At 40.8% G+C, this 17,152-nt stretch overlaps 1 protein-coding gene and 1 long non-coding RNA gene across 2 annotated transcripts; one reads left to right on the forward strand and one right to left on the reverse strand.

Moving 5' to 3' along the window:
- Nucleotides 1-15: 15 nt before the first annotated feature.
- Nucleotides 16-7,771, reverse strand: LOC124199595 (metabotropic glutamate receptor 1-like). The gene is made up of 11 exons (XM_046595430.1): nt 7,525-7,771; nt 6,443-7,444; nt 5,882-6,377; nt 5,544-5,807; nt 3,591-3,714; nt 1,967-2,832; nt 1,767-1,873; nt 1,620-1,688; nt 1,425-1,546; nt 1,227-1,356; nt 16-1,147 (listed from the first exon to the last, which is right to left on the reverse strand). Exons 2-11 carry the CDS (start codon nt 7,414-7,416, stop codon nt 715-717), a joined length of 3,585 nt encoding a protein of 1,194 aa, XP_046451386.1. The 5' UTR covers nt 7,417-7,444; nt 7,525-7,771; the 3' UTR covers nt 16-714.
- A 73-nt stretch (nt 7,772-7,844) lies between these two features.
- Nucleotides 7,845-8,480, forward strand: LOC124200338. The gene is made up of 3 exons (XR_006877280.1): nt 7,845-7,915; nt 8,059-8,226; nt 8,282-8,480. It is a non-coding gene; the product is annotated as an uncharacterized LOC124200338 (long non-coding RNA).
- Nucleotides 8,481-17,152: the final 8,672 nt, after the last annotated feature.

Consider the following 17,152-nt stretch of genomic DNA (forward strand, 5'->3'; position numbering starts at 1 on the left):
TTACGAATTTTAATATATCATGTCAAACAATTTATTGTGATGTTAACACTTGATTTGGATTATACATCATTCATTTGGTTCAGATTTATTCCCATTCCATCAAAACCATTTCTCTTGTATATTCATAGTGATTAATCGTCTATATACATATAACACCCAGGATCGTTAGAATTTACGTATACCATTAAATGGGGTTCAAACTTTCCCTGTAATATGACCAGTACAGCATATAAACATGAATTGAGTACTATTGAAAAATAATAATTTGAATTATTACGAGAATAAAGATCACAAAGGACATGACGTAATAGATGTAATGAAATTTTATGGGTCAGACAGACAGACGCAAATATATAACATCAATCATTTGTGGAATGCTGCGATGGTGATTGGATCTCTTTTTCGAATCAACATTTAATTCAAACATTATTTGATAACAAAATACAGTGGCGGAATTCAAATAAATATGGAATATTTATCAAAAGGTGGCGAACAATAATATATACGGCGTGATGTATAATTAATATAATATAATAAGTTGATTGAGATTGAGCCTGCTGGGATATATAAATATAGCCTATAGACAGTGTCGTCTGTAATGAAATGATGACTGGGGTATTATTTTGATAATACGGACATTATTGGATTTATATGTGATTATATTACAAAATGATGATTTTGTGCTGCGCTGCAATACACATGTAATATATGTAGCTAGAGGATGTCGGCTGAATTGGGAGCCTTGGAGACGATGATGCCGAGTGACTGGAGTTTGTAATAAGCTTCGTTATTGACGCTGTCCAAAGAAGCAGCAGCCAAGTCGTCCCCGTGCTGCTGTTGGTCGTCGTTATTACTCAGCCGGACGATGCTGCCGGGCGCGGTGGCAGATTGACTCAATCGCAGGCCGACGGCCGGACTGTCGTCGGTCAATAATCCGACAGACGGTGAAGACGACGGCGATGCTGCTGTTGAGAGGAGAGTAGTGCTGCGGTTAATATTGGTCCCGCCGAGGTTGATGATGATGTCGGCCGCGTCCTCCTCATCGGCCACCCGCTTCTCTGTGATGCTGGCCCAGCGTCGATGAGGCCAACTGGGAGGACTGGCCTCATCATCTTCGACACTTTCGCTACTTTCGCTCGATTTCTTCCTATTATATTGATTTTTTTTCAAATGTATTCGATAATTGAAAGTTGATTCATTTTAAATGTTTCAATATAGGTCTATACCTCAAATTGGAATTATGGTTGTTGCTGATGACGTACAGGTCAATTTCGTCCGTTTGGACCTCGACGGAACGTTTCAAATCAAGCACTTGTCTGGGGCTCTTTAGCTCTCTCAAACTATTGGAATTGGCCTCTGAAATGAAATAATCAAATCATTCCAAAAAATGAATGAATGAAATTTAAATAGATATTATAAATAACCTGCAGCTAGATCGAGTTGACTTCCAAAGGCTCGACGGAGAAACGTCATGTTGGATCGACTCTTGTCGCCGTTGTTGAACTGATGGGACGACATCCCATGTTGATGGGGCCCTTTACTCTCCCTATTGTTACGAAACATAAATGTTGTATCAATTAAATTCTAACATTTGAGATACATTTTTCTGTATGTTTTACTCTGGCTGCTGCTGATGTGGCAATCGATTGGATGATGTCAATCGACTGACGATCCCGTGCCCATCTCCCCTATAATATACACAATTTGCATATTTACTGCATCGTTTAAATTTCAATTCAATAAATATAATCAATTAATATTAATACCAGTTTGGCTGGTCGTGATTGATGATTGAGCTGCTCCGATGGGTCGACTGAGTGGCGTGATTGCTGGAACTGCTGAACGCACTCGACTGGTGTGGATTATACTTCATCTAAATCAATCAACATCTCATCATAATTATACAATGGCCTATAATATTATTATAAATATCTTATAACCAATTATATAATAATAATAATAATACCGTGCCGCCGACGATGTGGATGCGCAGGTCGGCCGAAGTGGTGAATGCCGATCGATTGTTCTTCTCCGGCTTGAAGATGATGATGTACAATTTGGGTCCGAAGAGGAGGACCAGAGTGACGACGGCGCTCAACGAGACGCACATGCACAGGGTGATGGTCTTGGACTCGTTGCCGCTGAAGTAGATGGGCACGAAGGCCACCCAGATGACGCACGTCGTGTACATGGCGAAGCCGATGAATTTGGCCTCGTTGAAATTCTCCGGCAAATTGCGCGTCTTGACCGCGTACACGGTGCACATGCCGATCAGGAAGAAGTCGAAGCCCAGCGGAGCGATCAGACCCCTGGTCGTCGTGTCGCAGATGATGAGGACCCGCGAGCGAGACGGGAAAAACTTGACGGCGTCGGCCGGCTCCAGGATCAGCATGGAGACGATCAGCATCACCTCGACGCCGATCATGGCCATGGTGATGAGGATCTGGGCGGTGAGCGAGAGCCAGCGCGACTTACGCGTGCAGATGCGCTTCTTGCTGCCGGCCAGGATGCGAGCGATCCGGTTGGTCTTGGTCAGCAGGGCGGCGAAGATGAGCGAGAAGCTGAAGCCGGGCAAGATGCGCGACAGGGTGCAGCTGAGACGCGAGGGGACGGCCAGGAGCGGGAAAGTGGTCAGGTAGCACAAGGCCATGCCGACCAGGATGATGTAAGTCAATTCGCGGGTGGAGGCCTTGACGACGGGCGTGTTGTTGTGCCAGGCGAAGACGGCGGCCGTCGCCACCGTGGCCAGCAGGCCCACCACCGACAGAGTCACGGCCACGATCGATTGGGCGTCGCTCCACTTGCCAAACTCGGCCGCAATCTCTTTGCATTCTATTACATATAGCCGCGTGAAATAATAAATAATAGAATTGATTATATGTTTGGGTTTTATATTAGATGAGCGAGACTCATTTGCATGTGATTATATGTAAGAGGGGCGTTTGTTTGTTGTGGGTGTGTGGGTTCGGTGTGGACGTGCCGTGATTATCTTTTCCTATTCGATCAAATGCTGATGTTCAGTTGATTGGAAAATGAAATGCAAACCAAGAGGCACATCAGCAGCAACGCCCCGCGACAGGTATTAAGTCCATTATCTTTATCGATATTCTCGACACGTACTCTTTAGGAATTGTTAGATTCTCTTCTCTTTCTTATTAGATATAATAGATGTTAAGGTTGATTCCATCTCCGCCGCAGGGCAGTAGACTATGTGCTGTGCTGTCTATATAGCAAGCATGATGCACCATAAGTTTGAATACCGGAGGCTACGCTCAGCAGCACATTTTGCTCGATAATTTTATGCATAGCGAAATAGCTAAAACTTTTTTAAAACGTATACGTGTGTAGGTCTACAGGAATAGCACATCAAACTTTTATTGTGCTGCGCTATGTACAGAGCTCTATTGTTGCATGATGTGCGTCATCACTGACTAGCTGATGGCCTCTCGGCTTTTTGGCAAAAGGAAATCCGATGAAATATGATTATATGGAATATACATGTATAAGCGTGTTGAATGAGCAGCAGCTAGAGAAAAGCTTTATATATGGCAGCATATTTAATATAATATATAATATTAATAGGCCTATACCGTTGGTGTGCAAGTCTGGCCAGTATCCCCACTGGCAATCCTGACAGGCCGTTTCGTTGAGGACTCGCTGGTGAGGCTCGCACGGAACGCATTGCCAGCAACAGCTCAACTCCTTTTGAATGATCTGCAATTGATGATGGGCGAGAGAGGTTTGATATTACAGCATATGTACATGTCTTATATTTTATATTATATATATGAGACTTGGAGACTTTCTCGTTTCAAACGTAGGTATTATTATAAGAGACGCTGACGTGCCCTATGGGCTCGATAAAAGTTGATTGGAAACGATTCCGGGAATGTATTGCTGCTGCTGTGTAATAATAGTAGAAACGCGGTCGAATTGTACACAGCATGTGACCGCGCCATCTTGTTATAGACATGGCCTGCAGCACTTGTGTGAAATTCTCGAGTACATAGCAGCAGCTGTTGATATTATCCGAGTGAATGGAAAGAAAATATTATATATAGAACGAGTTGACACGTCAAACAGCACGTGTATAGGCCTATATGTATACAGCACTGTATAGGCTACGCGATCGCAAACATTTGATGTGTGAAATCGTCTGTGAAGAAGATAAAGGGCGCCACTTTTTGAAAGCCCGTATACATAGGATGATGCTGTTGCACGGGTACACACAGCATTTCGATGTCAATTTGTACACAATAAAAAACCAAACAATTCGATGTGTTAAAATAGGAGATATGATATAGACCTATATACTGTAATTGTAATTTAGTTATTCAACTTATATTCAATTATTGTATAGATATTTCAGATGTTATTTTCTGTATTTCCGTTGTTGGGAATTGCTAATGGTTAGAGAGGTGACGTCATGTGACAAATATTTAATGGTTCGCCTCTATACGACGATCCCTCCAAAGTTTCCCCTTATTGCATTACATCCCCTCATGCAGGTGTCACGGTGACTGCAACAGTATAAATGGCGTTGGCGCGGTTGGCTGTTTGTTTTTTTTTTGTTTTACTTTTTGGCCTTTCTCCTGTTGTCTTTATATACACTTATAATCTTATATAATACACGCACGTCTTGTGCTTTACTATGTCTGATTATACACAGACAAAATCAATTAACGACTTCCCTTATATTAGATGCGAGACGTTTATAAATATTAATATAATAATTAAAGGTCTACAAACCAAAAGAACATCATCATCAGCTGCTGTCAATTACGTAATATAGATATGGACGTGTTGTAGTAGATTTAATACTGGGGCAGGAACATTCTTTGATAGGCCTATAATACACTCCTCCCCCCAAAAAAAATAAAAATAAAAAGCTATCCAGCTATGTATTTAATTCCGTTTAATTCTATGTAGTATATTATTCATCAAGTTGGAAATTCGTTATCTCCCACGTCAATTGATGAAAGTCAATATGCCATGGATTGACGTCGTCGGTGTCTTGTTTATCTACTATTATTATAGCTTAGTTCAGCAGGAGGGTTGAAATTGGGAAGTGTATCTAATATATAGCCAACAGTGCCAACACGCTGCTGTATATATCTTTGAAACAAAGAGAAGCTGCTTCCTCTCACATGTCTAATTAATTTATGGACAGATATATAGATAGCTATCCTGTTCGCTGAATTACTGCTGGAGGCACAATTGGATGAATACAACAGTCGACAGCTATATGATGTTGCTATAGCCCATTCTGCTCCTCTATATTTAATAATGTTTAGTTTTCTTTATGAATTAGAGAGAGAGGCCTATATGATGCGCAGAGTTCAAAGGGACCAATTATAATCGCCTGGGATGTGATGCCTATGATGCCCCGCGGTCGTGGAGCTCATCGCTTACATAATATTATTCGAGAGATGTTTTATTTCATCATATCTTAATTATTAAATATACAATTTCTCTCTAGAGAATTGAAATTATAAATAAATAAAAATAGTTGGTAAATAGATATTATATTTATAGAATTGTACCTTGATCTGTCCCCTTTGGCAGGGCTCCGAGCAGACGGAGGTGACCATTTTAGCCGGCCAGTCGGGCATGTCCAGCGTCCCGTTCCTCCAGCTGCCGATCTGGACGTAGCCGTACTGCTGTTGCTGGGCCTTATTATTATTATTATTTGGCTGCTGCTGATGGCGCTGGTAGTTCATGATGTCGTACCAGCCGGGCGGGTTGCCATTCGAGTCGAACTGGACCGTCTCCGTCCCGTAGGCGAAACTCACATTCAACAAATGATCCTTATAAAAACATAATCAATAATTATACTATATCAAATGACGCCGCAGATGTTTAATTCAAGATAATTATATACCCTTAAGAGAGAGCCATCTATCGGCAACATGGCCGGACACAGGCCTGAGCTGTTGGCCCCACAGAGGCTCTGCTGGAGGTGGTGCAAGGCCCAGGCCATGGCCATAGTCGCCTTGATGACGAACCCCATTTTCGTGTCCTGCTTGTACCTGCCACGCAAACTCTCCTCGCCCGTGCACAGTTTCTTGCTGCTGCTGGGCGAAGAGATGAAGGGACTGCTGCTGCTGCTGATGGCGTTGGCTAGTGAGGACGGGCCTCGACGGGAGGTCAAAGTCCCGTTACTGGACTCGGCGGGAGCCGATAAAAGACAATCGAATCGATGCTCCCAGAATTCCTGGAACCAAGGGTTTCTGGCCCTGGTGAGCGCGTCCGGTTTGAGGGCGAAATAGTCGCGGTCGAACGAGGCCACCGGCGGCGAGTGGATCCGGATGGAAATGCCGCCCTCCGCCTCGGCTTCGTAGCCTTGAACCACATCCAATCGATCCGCCCATCCATCACTAATCAATCAATTTCATTCATTTATCATCTAATTTTGAATTGAAAAATGGATTATAATTTCAACCTGCCAACTAGAAGAAAGTGGCCGGTCTGGTTGAATCGGCGAATGGCTTTCAAGATGGCGTTGACGGTTTCGCCTTCACAGAAGCAGACGATGACCCTGGCCTTTGGCTCTTCCATAATCCTGGTCATGAGTCGGTCGTACTCGTGCTCGACGCCGTTGCTCAGGATCGAGTACTCCTTGGCCAGGCAGATGCCTTCCCGGTCGGCGTACTCCCGGAAGACCTGCAGGCCGCTCTCACCGTAACTGCCCTCGGTGCTGACGGCCGAGACGTAGGTCCAGTTGTAGCGCTGGACGATCTGCAGCATGGCCATGGCCTGCAGCTCGTCCGGAGGCACAACCCGCAGGAAGTAGCCGAACCGGTTCTTGTCGCTCAGGTCCCTGGACGTGGCGCTGTAGCCGATCTGAGGGATGTGGAACAGTTGGAGCAAATTCTGGACCTGGATGCTGACGGCGCTGGACCCTGGACCGATCACGCCAACCAGGACTTTGCGGCGCTTGTTTTGGTTGGCCGCCGTGGGCGTTGTGATGGTCGGCGGGGTGTGGTTGTGATAGGTTTTATTGTTGCCGCTAGATGGGGCGACTGGCGAGGCGGCCACAGCGTCGCGGATGAATTCCAGGGTCTGTTCCAGGGCCACGGGGGCGTACCAGCAGTCGTCACGGATTTCGACGCCCAGCCGGATGCCCGGCAGGATGGCCGGGTCCTTGTTGATCCGCTCGATGGTCTGGAAAGTCGCCTCGGCCCGCTGGATGCCGTACTCCTCCCAGATGCGCCCGCACGTCCGCATGTGGGCCGACTTCTGGTCCGGCTGCTCGTGCATCGAGAACAGGTAGCCGATCGTCATGTCGCCCTCCAAAATGGCCGTTTTACGCTGAGTCCACTGACCCCGACAACCACCGCAACAACAACACAACAGCAACAACAACACGGTCATCCTGCTGATGGAAATATTCTTCAGTTCAACCATCAAGTCCATAGGCAATTAACAGCAGCGCCTCAGATTCCTGATTATTCAAATGGAATCAAATTTGCATATACTTTAACATCAATTAGAATATTTATAAATATTAGAATGTATATATACAATCAGTTGAGACAAGTAGTATCCGATGCTGATGATGTGAACTAATTCCATGACTCGGATGAATCAATGGCAATGACGAAATCACTTCCATTGACGGTAAAATATCAAATAGCCAGCGGCGCGCGCGGGATGGAACCAAAAGAATTTCCCCGAATATTATTTAACCAATTGAGGAACACGAGCGAGCGATGTCAAGGTCTCGCGGCTGCTGGCGCTCGACTGGCTGCTGCTAGCCCCTTCCAGACTCAGCACGCCCGTCTGTGCAGCACTGCTGGTTGATAGTCGCCGGGAGTCTGCGCACATCACAGTTCGTCCGCTCAGACAGAACATATTGGCAAAAGGTTTATATTCTTCTCTTTTCTCTTCTTCCAGTGTATACATATAACAACAGGTGAATATCATTATACGTGATGACTTCAGCTCAGCACAGTCGATCTATGCAAATGTGCTGGGCAAGCGGACATCACATTAAGTTGCTTTCCGTAAAAGGAAATATTTAAATATAGTTATTACCCATTTCTTTTTTCTTATTAGAATAGACAAAAGCGGCTGAAGGGTTTTAAAAAATCCCCGGGTTTATTGTGCTTTTTTTGGCATTTGAAATAAGAGCGGGAAAATGAACGGAAGTGAAATGAAAAGAGCGGGAATAGGAGACTTAACTATAATTTGAATTTGTTTGATTTTTCTCATTGATGCAAAAAGGTAAATCATTTATTTAAAGATATTATAATCTTATATATAATGCTCTTTTTCTCAGCTATAAAGATTTCAAACTGGCCCCGAGGGTCTGAGCTGCTGGAAAAAAAGTTGCTGTTGCTGCGCTATGTATTTTATGGCCCACTGCTGATTTAGGAAGTTTATTTCTCGCTGGATTTTCGTTATTTGTTTAAATAGTTTAGCTGAGAAAACCGCCTACTCTCCCGCGCGCCCAGTCACAACATGCAGCACCAAAAACTTTTGTCGGTATACGGCGCCAGCACATCAGGTGCTGCTGCTGCTGTGTCTCATTTCCCATATCTTTGCTTCAGCTCTGATGCGTAGCTTATCTACAGCGGCGCTATGCAAGCGCCAGGTACGCTATGTAGAAGCGCATTTCGTGCCCAAGGCATTTTTCGTGTGAGCGTGTCCTTTTTACAAAGTTTTATTATAACTCACGCTCCCTCATCCTATATCTTTCTATGCGCATTTTGGAGTATATTATAATATTATGCACCGCTCAGTTAAATTATACACGCAGCTTAAAAAAAGAAAAATGTTTTTGCTGGGAAACCTATAAATTTGAACGTCCTATTACGCATAGGGCAGCAGATAGTCTTCGTATATGGATAACATGGTTTGACCTTGACTTTTCTGCTGATTGCTGCGCTGCATATACCTTTCCTAGTATAAAATTGTTTTCGGTTATTTTTATTTTATTTTTTCGGAAAGTTATTTTCTCTTTTTCAGCTGAGGTCGTTGGGTTGTTGTCCTTCGGTTGTCCTCGGGAAAAAAAACAAAAGACGCGCAGTTGATGGACTAAATATTTCATTCAAACCAAACAAAGCCTTTCCTACTATGTTCCTACTAGGCCTATCCAATAATTGGCAGGTGCTGTTCTTTCATTTGAACGAAAGAGAAAATGAGCGCATTCAAGTGTTAATATAATATAATATCAGCTGGCGTTGTATGTATAAAGTTTCACACGTCTAAATATGGTTGTCTTATATTATTCTGATGCTGCCATCACAAAAAGTTTGGCAGATTTTCTCTTTTCATTTTATATTAGTGACTTTGGCCGGACTTATTTATATTTATATCAATCGTGTATTTATATATTTACTGTGTGCTGCACATGGGAGCGGATGTTTGTGGATGGGAATATCCTACAAGAGCGTATATACTTACATATAAAATACGGATTCGGGTATGTTTATTTAGGTGCTGACCTACTATCTAAAAAAAACAAGTCAATTATTGATATTAATATACTATAAAAATAAATTCTTTCATTTGGGCCAACATTGTCGTCTTTTCTCGCATTCCGTTTTCTATGACGTGCTGCGGGGGCTCAAAAGTTGATTATTAAAATAACTTTTCTTGTCTGCCGCGCTTCCTATATTCGTTTATGACTTGGTCGTCTATTTATTAATAAAACGGACGATGAATGCATGTATAACATACCATATAACTATCTAAACAGCAGCACAGTTTTCGATCCAGCAGCAGCAGTAATATATAATAACATTACAAACTATAGGAATATTATCCAAATATTCTTTTGAATCTCGAATGAACCGAGACAAAATATATATATATCGGATATATCCATCAGCAGAACAGTCAAGATGTATCTCTAGGCACTTATAATACCTATATGCATAGTAATAATAATTGGGGCGAGATCCCCGCCAGCAGCAAAGCTGTGCTGCTATATGTGTTTCTCTCTGGCCGTTATTGTCTTCAGCGTGGGAGAGAGAAAATGCTGCTATAGACGAAACTTGTTTCAATATAATATACTACACAACTGTACAGCTCTCTCCGTGCATGCATCACATCCATCAAGAAGCCTACCGGCACTCTATGGAGTTGTATATACACACATTCACTCCTCGTATATATACTACCACACACAGATGTGCAGCACTGAAATCTGCCGCGGGGCCTTTTATTGTCCCCTACACATTTCCATGTTTCAATTGTCTCTCTACTCTTCTATATTGTGCGTTGTATTGTAATAGATAAGATGCTGTATACTACTGACGCTGTTGGCCAAATATACTAGACACTTTCCAGCGCGTGTATATAGTATATATGTTATACTATATTTTATACTCGCCAAGTTGAAAATCTAACGCCCCCGGCTTGCATCAGCACCAAATAATGAGATGTTCTATTATATGCTGTAAAAGTGTGTGTTTTTTTTTATATTCCCATTTGTTGCTGCTGTTGCACTCTGTTGATGTGCGTGTATGTGTATTGTGTATGTATAAGATATTTAGCCCAGCATGCATGGGTGGCCACTTTTGATCGAGTTACAGTTTCAATCATCCAGCAGGGCCCTGGTACTCTTATCTGATATCTAAAGGCTATTTGATGTCCTTATACATGCAGCATTATCGACCAGCATTTATAATCATCAAATGATGTAACGCATAGATATACAATATAATCTGCACATGATACATATAATAAGCTAAATTCTGTTTAAGCATGTTTTACAAGTATAGCTACTCCCATGAATAGAGCTGTATAATATTATATGATTATATCATCATTCAAAGTGCATGTTCTATAGATTTATCGCAACTGAAGCGAATCTACCATATTATATATTTTTTGCTGTACATATTTTGTATGTACAGTATACATATAAGAAACCTGTTAGAGCACATATGTATATACCGACAGCAGCACTAGGCTATAGGCTATAACAGGTATTATATAGACTCCTTTCATTGCATGGTTCCACTGGGAAGGAGCTATATACCTATATTCCAAATATCCTGTATGAATATAACCATATTTACATTTATCTATAATACCATATACGCATGTTATAGACTGGGCATTGTGTCGTACGCTTTGAAATCGACATTGTAGAATAAACTCACGTGAATCGAGTTCTGCTGTAGGACTGCAGTACCTATATAGCTCGTGTGTATATAGTCATACAAAAGAATATAGGCATAATAAAAACATAATAAAAAAAAGAGGAATACATCACATGAGTATATATAGGGCTATAATACCAATCAGGTAAATGTATAAAATCTATCAGTAAAATCAATTTTCGCTATATTTCGTCTGAACTTCTTTTTTGTTGCATCAAAAGAGTAGCCTATAACAAACGAATTTTGACATTTGCACTCAGTATATTCTAGCACATGCAGGATGAATAGGAATATAGAAAGTACATCTGTCTTGCACTTTGATTTGATGAAATGTGAATCAGCTAATAATATTAGAGGCCTCTGACATTTGATGCAATTGAATGTCAATGCCATCTTATATATTATAGGCCTACGTGCTGACGGTGTGCTGTATATCTATACACACTCACCTTCGTATAATGATGCCATATAGTATTAGATATCCGCTCGACACACAGCGCAAGTATATAGTTTACCCCAGTCGACCCCAGCAGCACGAGGCTATGTATTATTCAGTAGGGCTAAATATAATTGGCCAATTATCATAGCCTTTACGACGAATTGAAAGGGGGAAAACAGGTCATCTCGCATATTAATGTTACATCTTGTGCATTATATAGGTATATAGACAAACACAACGGCCCAGCATGTATATAAGAGAGTTTGCTGGGGCCCATGCATCAAATGTCACGCAACAGAGAAACATCATATTATAAGCTGCTATAGCTGCTGCTGTGCATTCCACGAAATATGTAACCATATGTGTATACAGCAATGTCTTGTGTGTGTCCTACTTATATATGCTGCCGCTGTACATACGCTCCCCGATATTATATATCTATTTATCGATTCGGTGTGACCGCCTTTTATAGACATAGCCTACACACAGCCGTTACGCAACACAAACACGCACACACGCCATCCGCATATATATCATATCGCACTATTTTATCGGACTTTAGATTTTTGCGCAATGATATATATAGGCTACCCTCGTTGGCCCCCCACTAAAAAGCAAACACGTCGTCTTTGCCCCGCGGCCATCAATCGATCGCCTTTATATACAAGGATATCGAGTCTCTTGAATCTTATCCCCCCCCAAAAAAGTTATAGAAGGCTTGATGGCTGTTTTGTATTTATATACGTACGTGTATGTATAAGATATTGCATGTCTAGTGGATTATATAGTCCAGCGAAACGAGAGAGAGAAAGAGAGAGAAAGAGAGAGAGCGGAAAAAGGTCAAAAAGGAAAGGACTCGGCCAATCACGAAAAGGGGGCGGAAAAACCTATCAATAACACGCCAGCACTGCAGACATCCGTTTGGCTTGAACTGCTACTGCTGCTGCTACTGCTGCCGGACTTGTGTGTGTGTGTAGATATAAATATAGTAGTATTGTATAGGCTATACTACCGAGACGACGTTTTATTTATATATGCGGCCCGGCATCGATCTGCAATGTGCCACATTTTATATATAGACCGATATAGACAGCAGCATTTGTCTTTTGTATATATTTTTTTTTTTTTTTTTCATGTGTTTCCCGCGTTTTATATTTGGGTTTTATATTTTTGTGGGGTATCTTTTTATTGCACTTGATTTCCTTTGATTTATATTTTGTCTCGCCTCGGTTCACAACACACGGCCAGCAGCCGATATTTTATTTTATGTGCTATAGAAACATTATTTATATAAATGTATTGTTCTGTCTCTTAAAAATACATAGCCAACCACGCAATTATTTATTGTCCCCTCACGTCTGCTGTTGACAAAACGTGACGAACCCGATGAACCTGCTGTGTCCCTTTTTTGATGGGAAAAATGTCTTTTTTATAGATTTAGCGCGCGGCGATCGATATTATAAATCACACAGAGCGTGGAAGCAGCAAAACGAAATTACATCACAGCATCCAGCAGCAGTTGTGTCATTATTTCTCGTAGCCTACTATAGCTATAGCTACTGCAGAGCGAGAAACAAAACCAACAGAAAAGAATTCAGTATACTCCGCCATGCACTAACTTATGGCGACAAAAAAGGGGAAACGTCAGCAGCAACAGCGTCACCATAAATCAAAAGTCGCCCTGTGCATGTGCGCTGCAGCAGTTAACATTCTATATGTATTATTGCTATTATAATATAGATCTTTTTAATGCTATATGCTATGCTGGACGTGCCTACATATTCTTGTTTTTATTATATAAGATATATAATATTATAATGGTGGACTATAGTGCTGGACCATATCATTGCCGAATGGACACACACAAACGAAAGAATACAGAATATTATTATTATGATTATTTTTTAAAAAGATGGAATATACTTGATGACCACTTATTGTGCAGACTACTAGAGAGTCATGACATCAATTTGTCTCATGATATATGAATTGATGATATGTATCATTCGTACAAAATTGACGTATATAATTATCTTGCGGAAGAAAGAATTAACCTCTTGATCGCCATGACATATAAAAGAATATATTAAAATAAATGATCTAGCTCTTCTCTATCTAATATTAAATCGGGTTTGATGGGTTTTGATGACCTGCTCCTGACATTTATTATAATAGTAAATATAATAGTATAATGCCTAGCTTATTATTTTCTCGTTATATGTATACATTCTGTGATGTGCTTATAACAATATATTTCAACTTTGTACAAATTAAAACAATATAAATGATTGCGTATTTATAGAAACTAGCCTATATAATGCCGAAATGCATATAATATATCGAAGCGCGGGTGATGAATTCTTCGTGATGATGAACTTTTGATAAAAATTTATTGCAAATGATCAATACTCTTCTTCTTGTTCTGATTCTGCTGGGCTGCTAATGCTGTCGACTGATGACTTTTGCCGGAGAGTTTGACTGGCAGGAAATCAGGGCAGCACATCATCGTCTTCATCGTCTTGCACATGTAGAAAAAATCTACTGGGCCGGGCGTGAGCGCCACCATTTCAACCATTTCTTCTTCTAGACAGTGTATAGCCGACAATATATTTATGCATGCGAATTGGCTGCTGCCCCCCTTTTCCACCCCATCATCACCCGGCGCGATCGACACACTTTTGAGATCCACTTGCTGTATGGCGCTGCTTTATGCTGCTGCTTGGTGGGTTGATGGAGTTATAGGCGAGAAAAGAGGAAGAGCCTCAGCGCGGCCATGTCCGCTGTCGTGTCCGCTGTCGAGTCCATCAGCACTTTACATGCATAATGAATTGGCCGGCGCATCGTCTCCTCTATACATTTATCTGTATTTCGTATTATATTTTATCTCCTTTTCCAGCTCGTATTTTTCTACATTATAGATATTTCGCCGCTCATTTCCAGCTGTTTTAATTTGTCTATCGCATTACAACACACCAAAATACGAATATCCAGACAGAGTTTGACATGTCAAAATACATATTTGATCTATTATTATTTATTTTTTAAAACAAAAGTGTTTGAAGCTTTTGACTGGGGCCAGAAATGAATAACCGAAAATACCCGCAACATTTTCGTGGTCAATGGAGCGAGAGACACTTTTCTGATGATGGTCTTCCCATATAGCACATATTATAGTCCCGCCCAACATTGCAGAGAGAATGTCTTTTATATACTGGAACGAAAAAAAAGTGGCGAGCAGCAGCGAGCAGCAGTAGCAGCAGTCAAAGACGTGCCTCCAGCACTATATATTCGAAAAAGAAATGACCCGTACTGAAATTGCTATATAACATATATAATACTCCGTCGTCCGGTTCCCCCTCTCCCTCCGCTATAACATTCGACCGCCTGTTTTTGCTGTGTCGAGGAATGACACCAGTGTATTATATATAGGGTCACTTTTTTATAGACCATATACTATAAAAGTCCTGCCCAGTATAGCACTCCTTTTGTGTGTGTGGTATATAGGACTATGTCCGCTGTGTGTGTTGTATATAATACATCAAGTGGGCCAAGTGGCACGCCCTTGTTGCTTGATCTACTTTGTCTTGCCATCACTCGTGTCGCTGCTGTGTAGGTATTATGGGACATGGCTCTGATGTACTATACACATTTAGCTGGGCAAATGATTTATAATGGTTGTATTGACTGGTTTAGATAAGTATATAACTATATATATAACCTATAGTATAAAGAGTCGATTAAAACGTCGTTTGTATCGATCGAAAAATGTCCTGTGTTATAAGAACTGGCAGTACATATAGTATATATACAGGCAATCGATTCGAAAGTTCCCTGATGTGTCCAACTTGTCTTTTAAATGTCCGATAATGAATGGAAGAATAGAAAAGGTGAATCAACTTTATCACAATAATAATATAATTTTATAGCTTTTTATATTAAAGAGATAAAAATGTTTGCGGAAAACTTTTAGGCCGAATCGAAGTTAAATAGACAGCATAGGCGTTTGCCTGTGTGCTTCTAATATATAGTTCAGCACAAACAGTCTATTATTCATAATAATAGGGTACATAAAAGGGGGGGGGGACATGCTGCCATATGAATAAATCGATATTTAACATATTCTTCAGCATATAATGACCTATCAAAAACACGCCTTTAACCGTGTTTTCACACAACATCGATATTTTTCTAGCCTTTCTGATCTCAAACAATTGGGGTTAAATTGAATATAGTCAGTAGATGCGTAAAATAAAGGCCAGCAAATGCAAAAGAAAATATGAAAATAATATAGCTATCTAATAAGAATAAATATTTATGTAATTCCGTACTCTCTCTTGTCTCCACCAGCGCATTTAGAATATATGGAGCGACGAATTCGCTTCACTGATTTCCAGCACACACAGGGAAAAGCGCTGACGCACATATAAATTTCCGCCCTGTCACACCCTCTAATAGCTCGTGCCTATTATATAATAACAGCTCGACAAACCATCAGCAAGTGCATGCTGGCATTTGGGTCTACGTACGTATACGTACGTAAATATTTAATGTAAATGTATCCAAAAGTAGATAGATAATAAATCTGAGCCAAAAATGTCACAGTGAATTTCATCGCCCATCAGCAATATAGATATTATATAATATTAATACATACAGACGATCTGTGCTGTGTATTAACCGCGCATAAATGTGATGGCCATTATTTAGATAGATAGGATAGAGCCACGCCCTGCTGCTGCTGTCTAAATGTATAAAAGCTTTTGATTTTTATTATATCGACTCGATTAATTTCGCATCACGTTTTTCTATGGTGCTGCGGCTCTTGGATCTATTGTCTGTCACGATCCCCCTTGTGGTGTATAATAATAATGGCCCCCCTTTTCCTATTATATATCTATGAAGAGAGAAAGAGAGCGAACGGAGAAGAGATGACAGGAGACGGACAGATCCAGATATAATATATAGATTGGCTTATCAATGCAATCATTCTCTCTCTCTATATAGAGCTCTCTCTGTGCGCTGATGCTTTTATATCGAAATGTGCTTGTGTGTGTGTCTTATATATTGTATATATAACCCATCATTATTAGCACCATCATCCGTATGCTGTGTGTGTAGAATTATATCAAGAGACTCTTTATATAATATTCTCTCTATATATAAAGCGATCACTTTCAAAACCTTTTCAAATCCGAGCTGCCATCCCATCGTTGGCGCCATGGTGATGAATGATTCACTCCGCCCCATACAATTGGAATTTGTCTTTATGGGATCTAATATATGAATCTTCGTTTTTTTAAAGGTTAGGCCTATATCTTTATAATGGATGGTAGGCTACTATATACCCAATTTGTCGTCTATATTGTATCCAAGGCCTATTTTTTGAAAAAATCGATTTATATCTCCCATATAAATAATGACAGATAAATATACTTTCAACACCAGCTGCTATAGGCAAAATCTATACGTCTGGACCTGAAGGCCGGTAATATTCTTATAGGAGACGTGTTATAAATATGCATGGTATTCTTTATTAACTTTATAATTTAAAATAACAGAACCGTGATGCATGTATATAAAATGCTAGCTTGGCGTCTAT

The sequence above is a fragment of the Daphnia pulex genome, chromosome 8, assembly GCF_021134715.1.
Source record: "Daphnia pulex isolate KAP4 chromosome 8, ASM2113471v1".
Lineage (NCBI taxonomy): Eukaryota > Metazoa > Arthropoda > Branchiopoda > Diplostraca > Daphniidae > Daphnia > Daphnia pulex.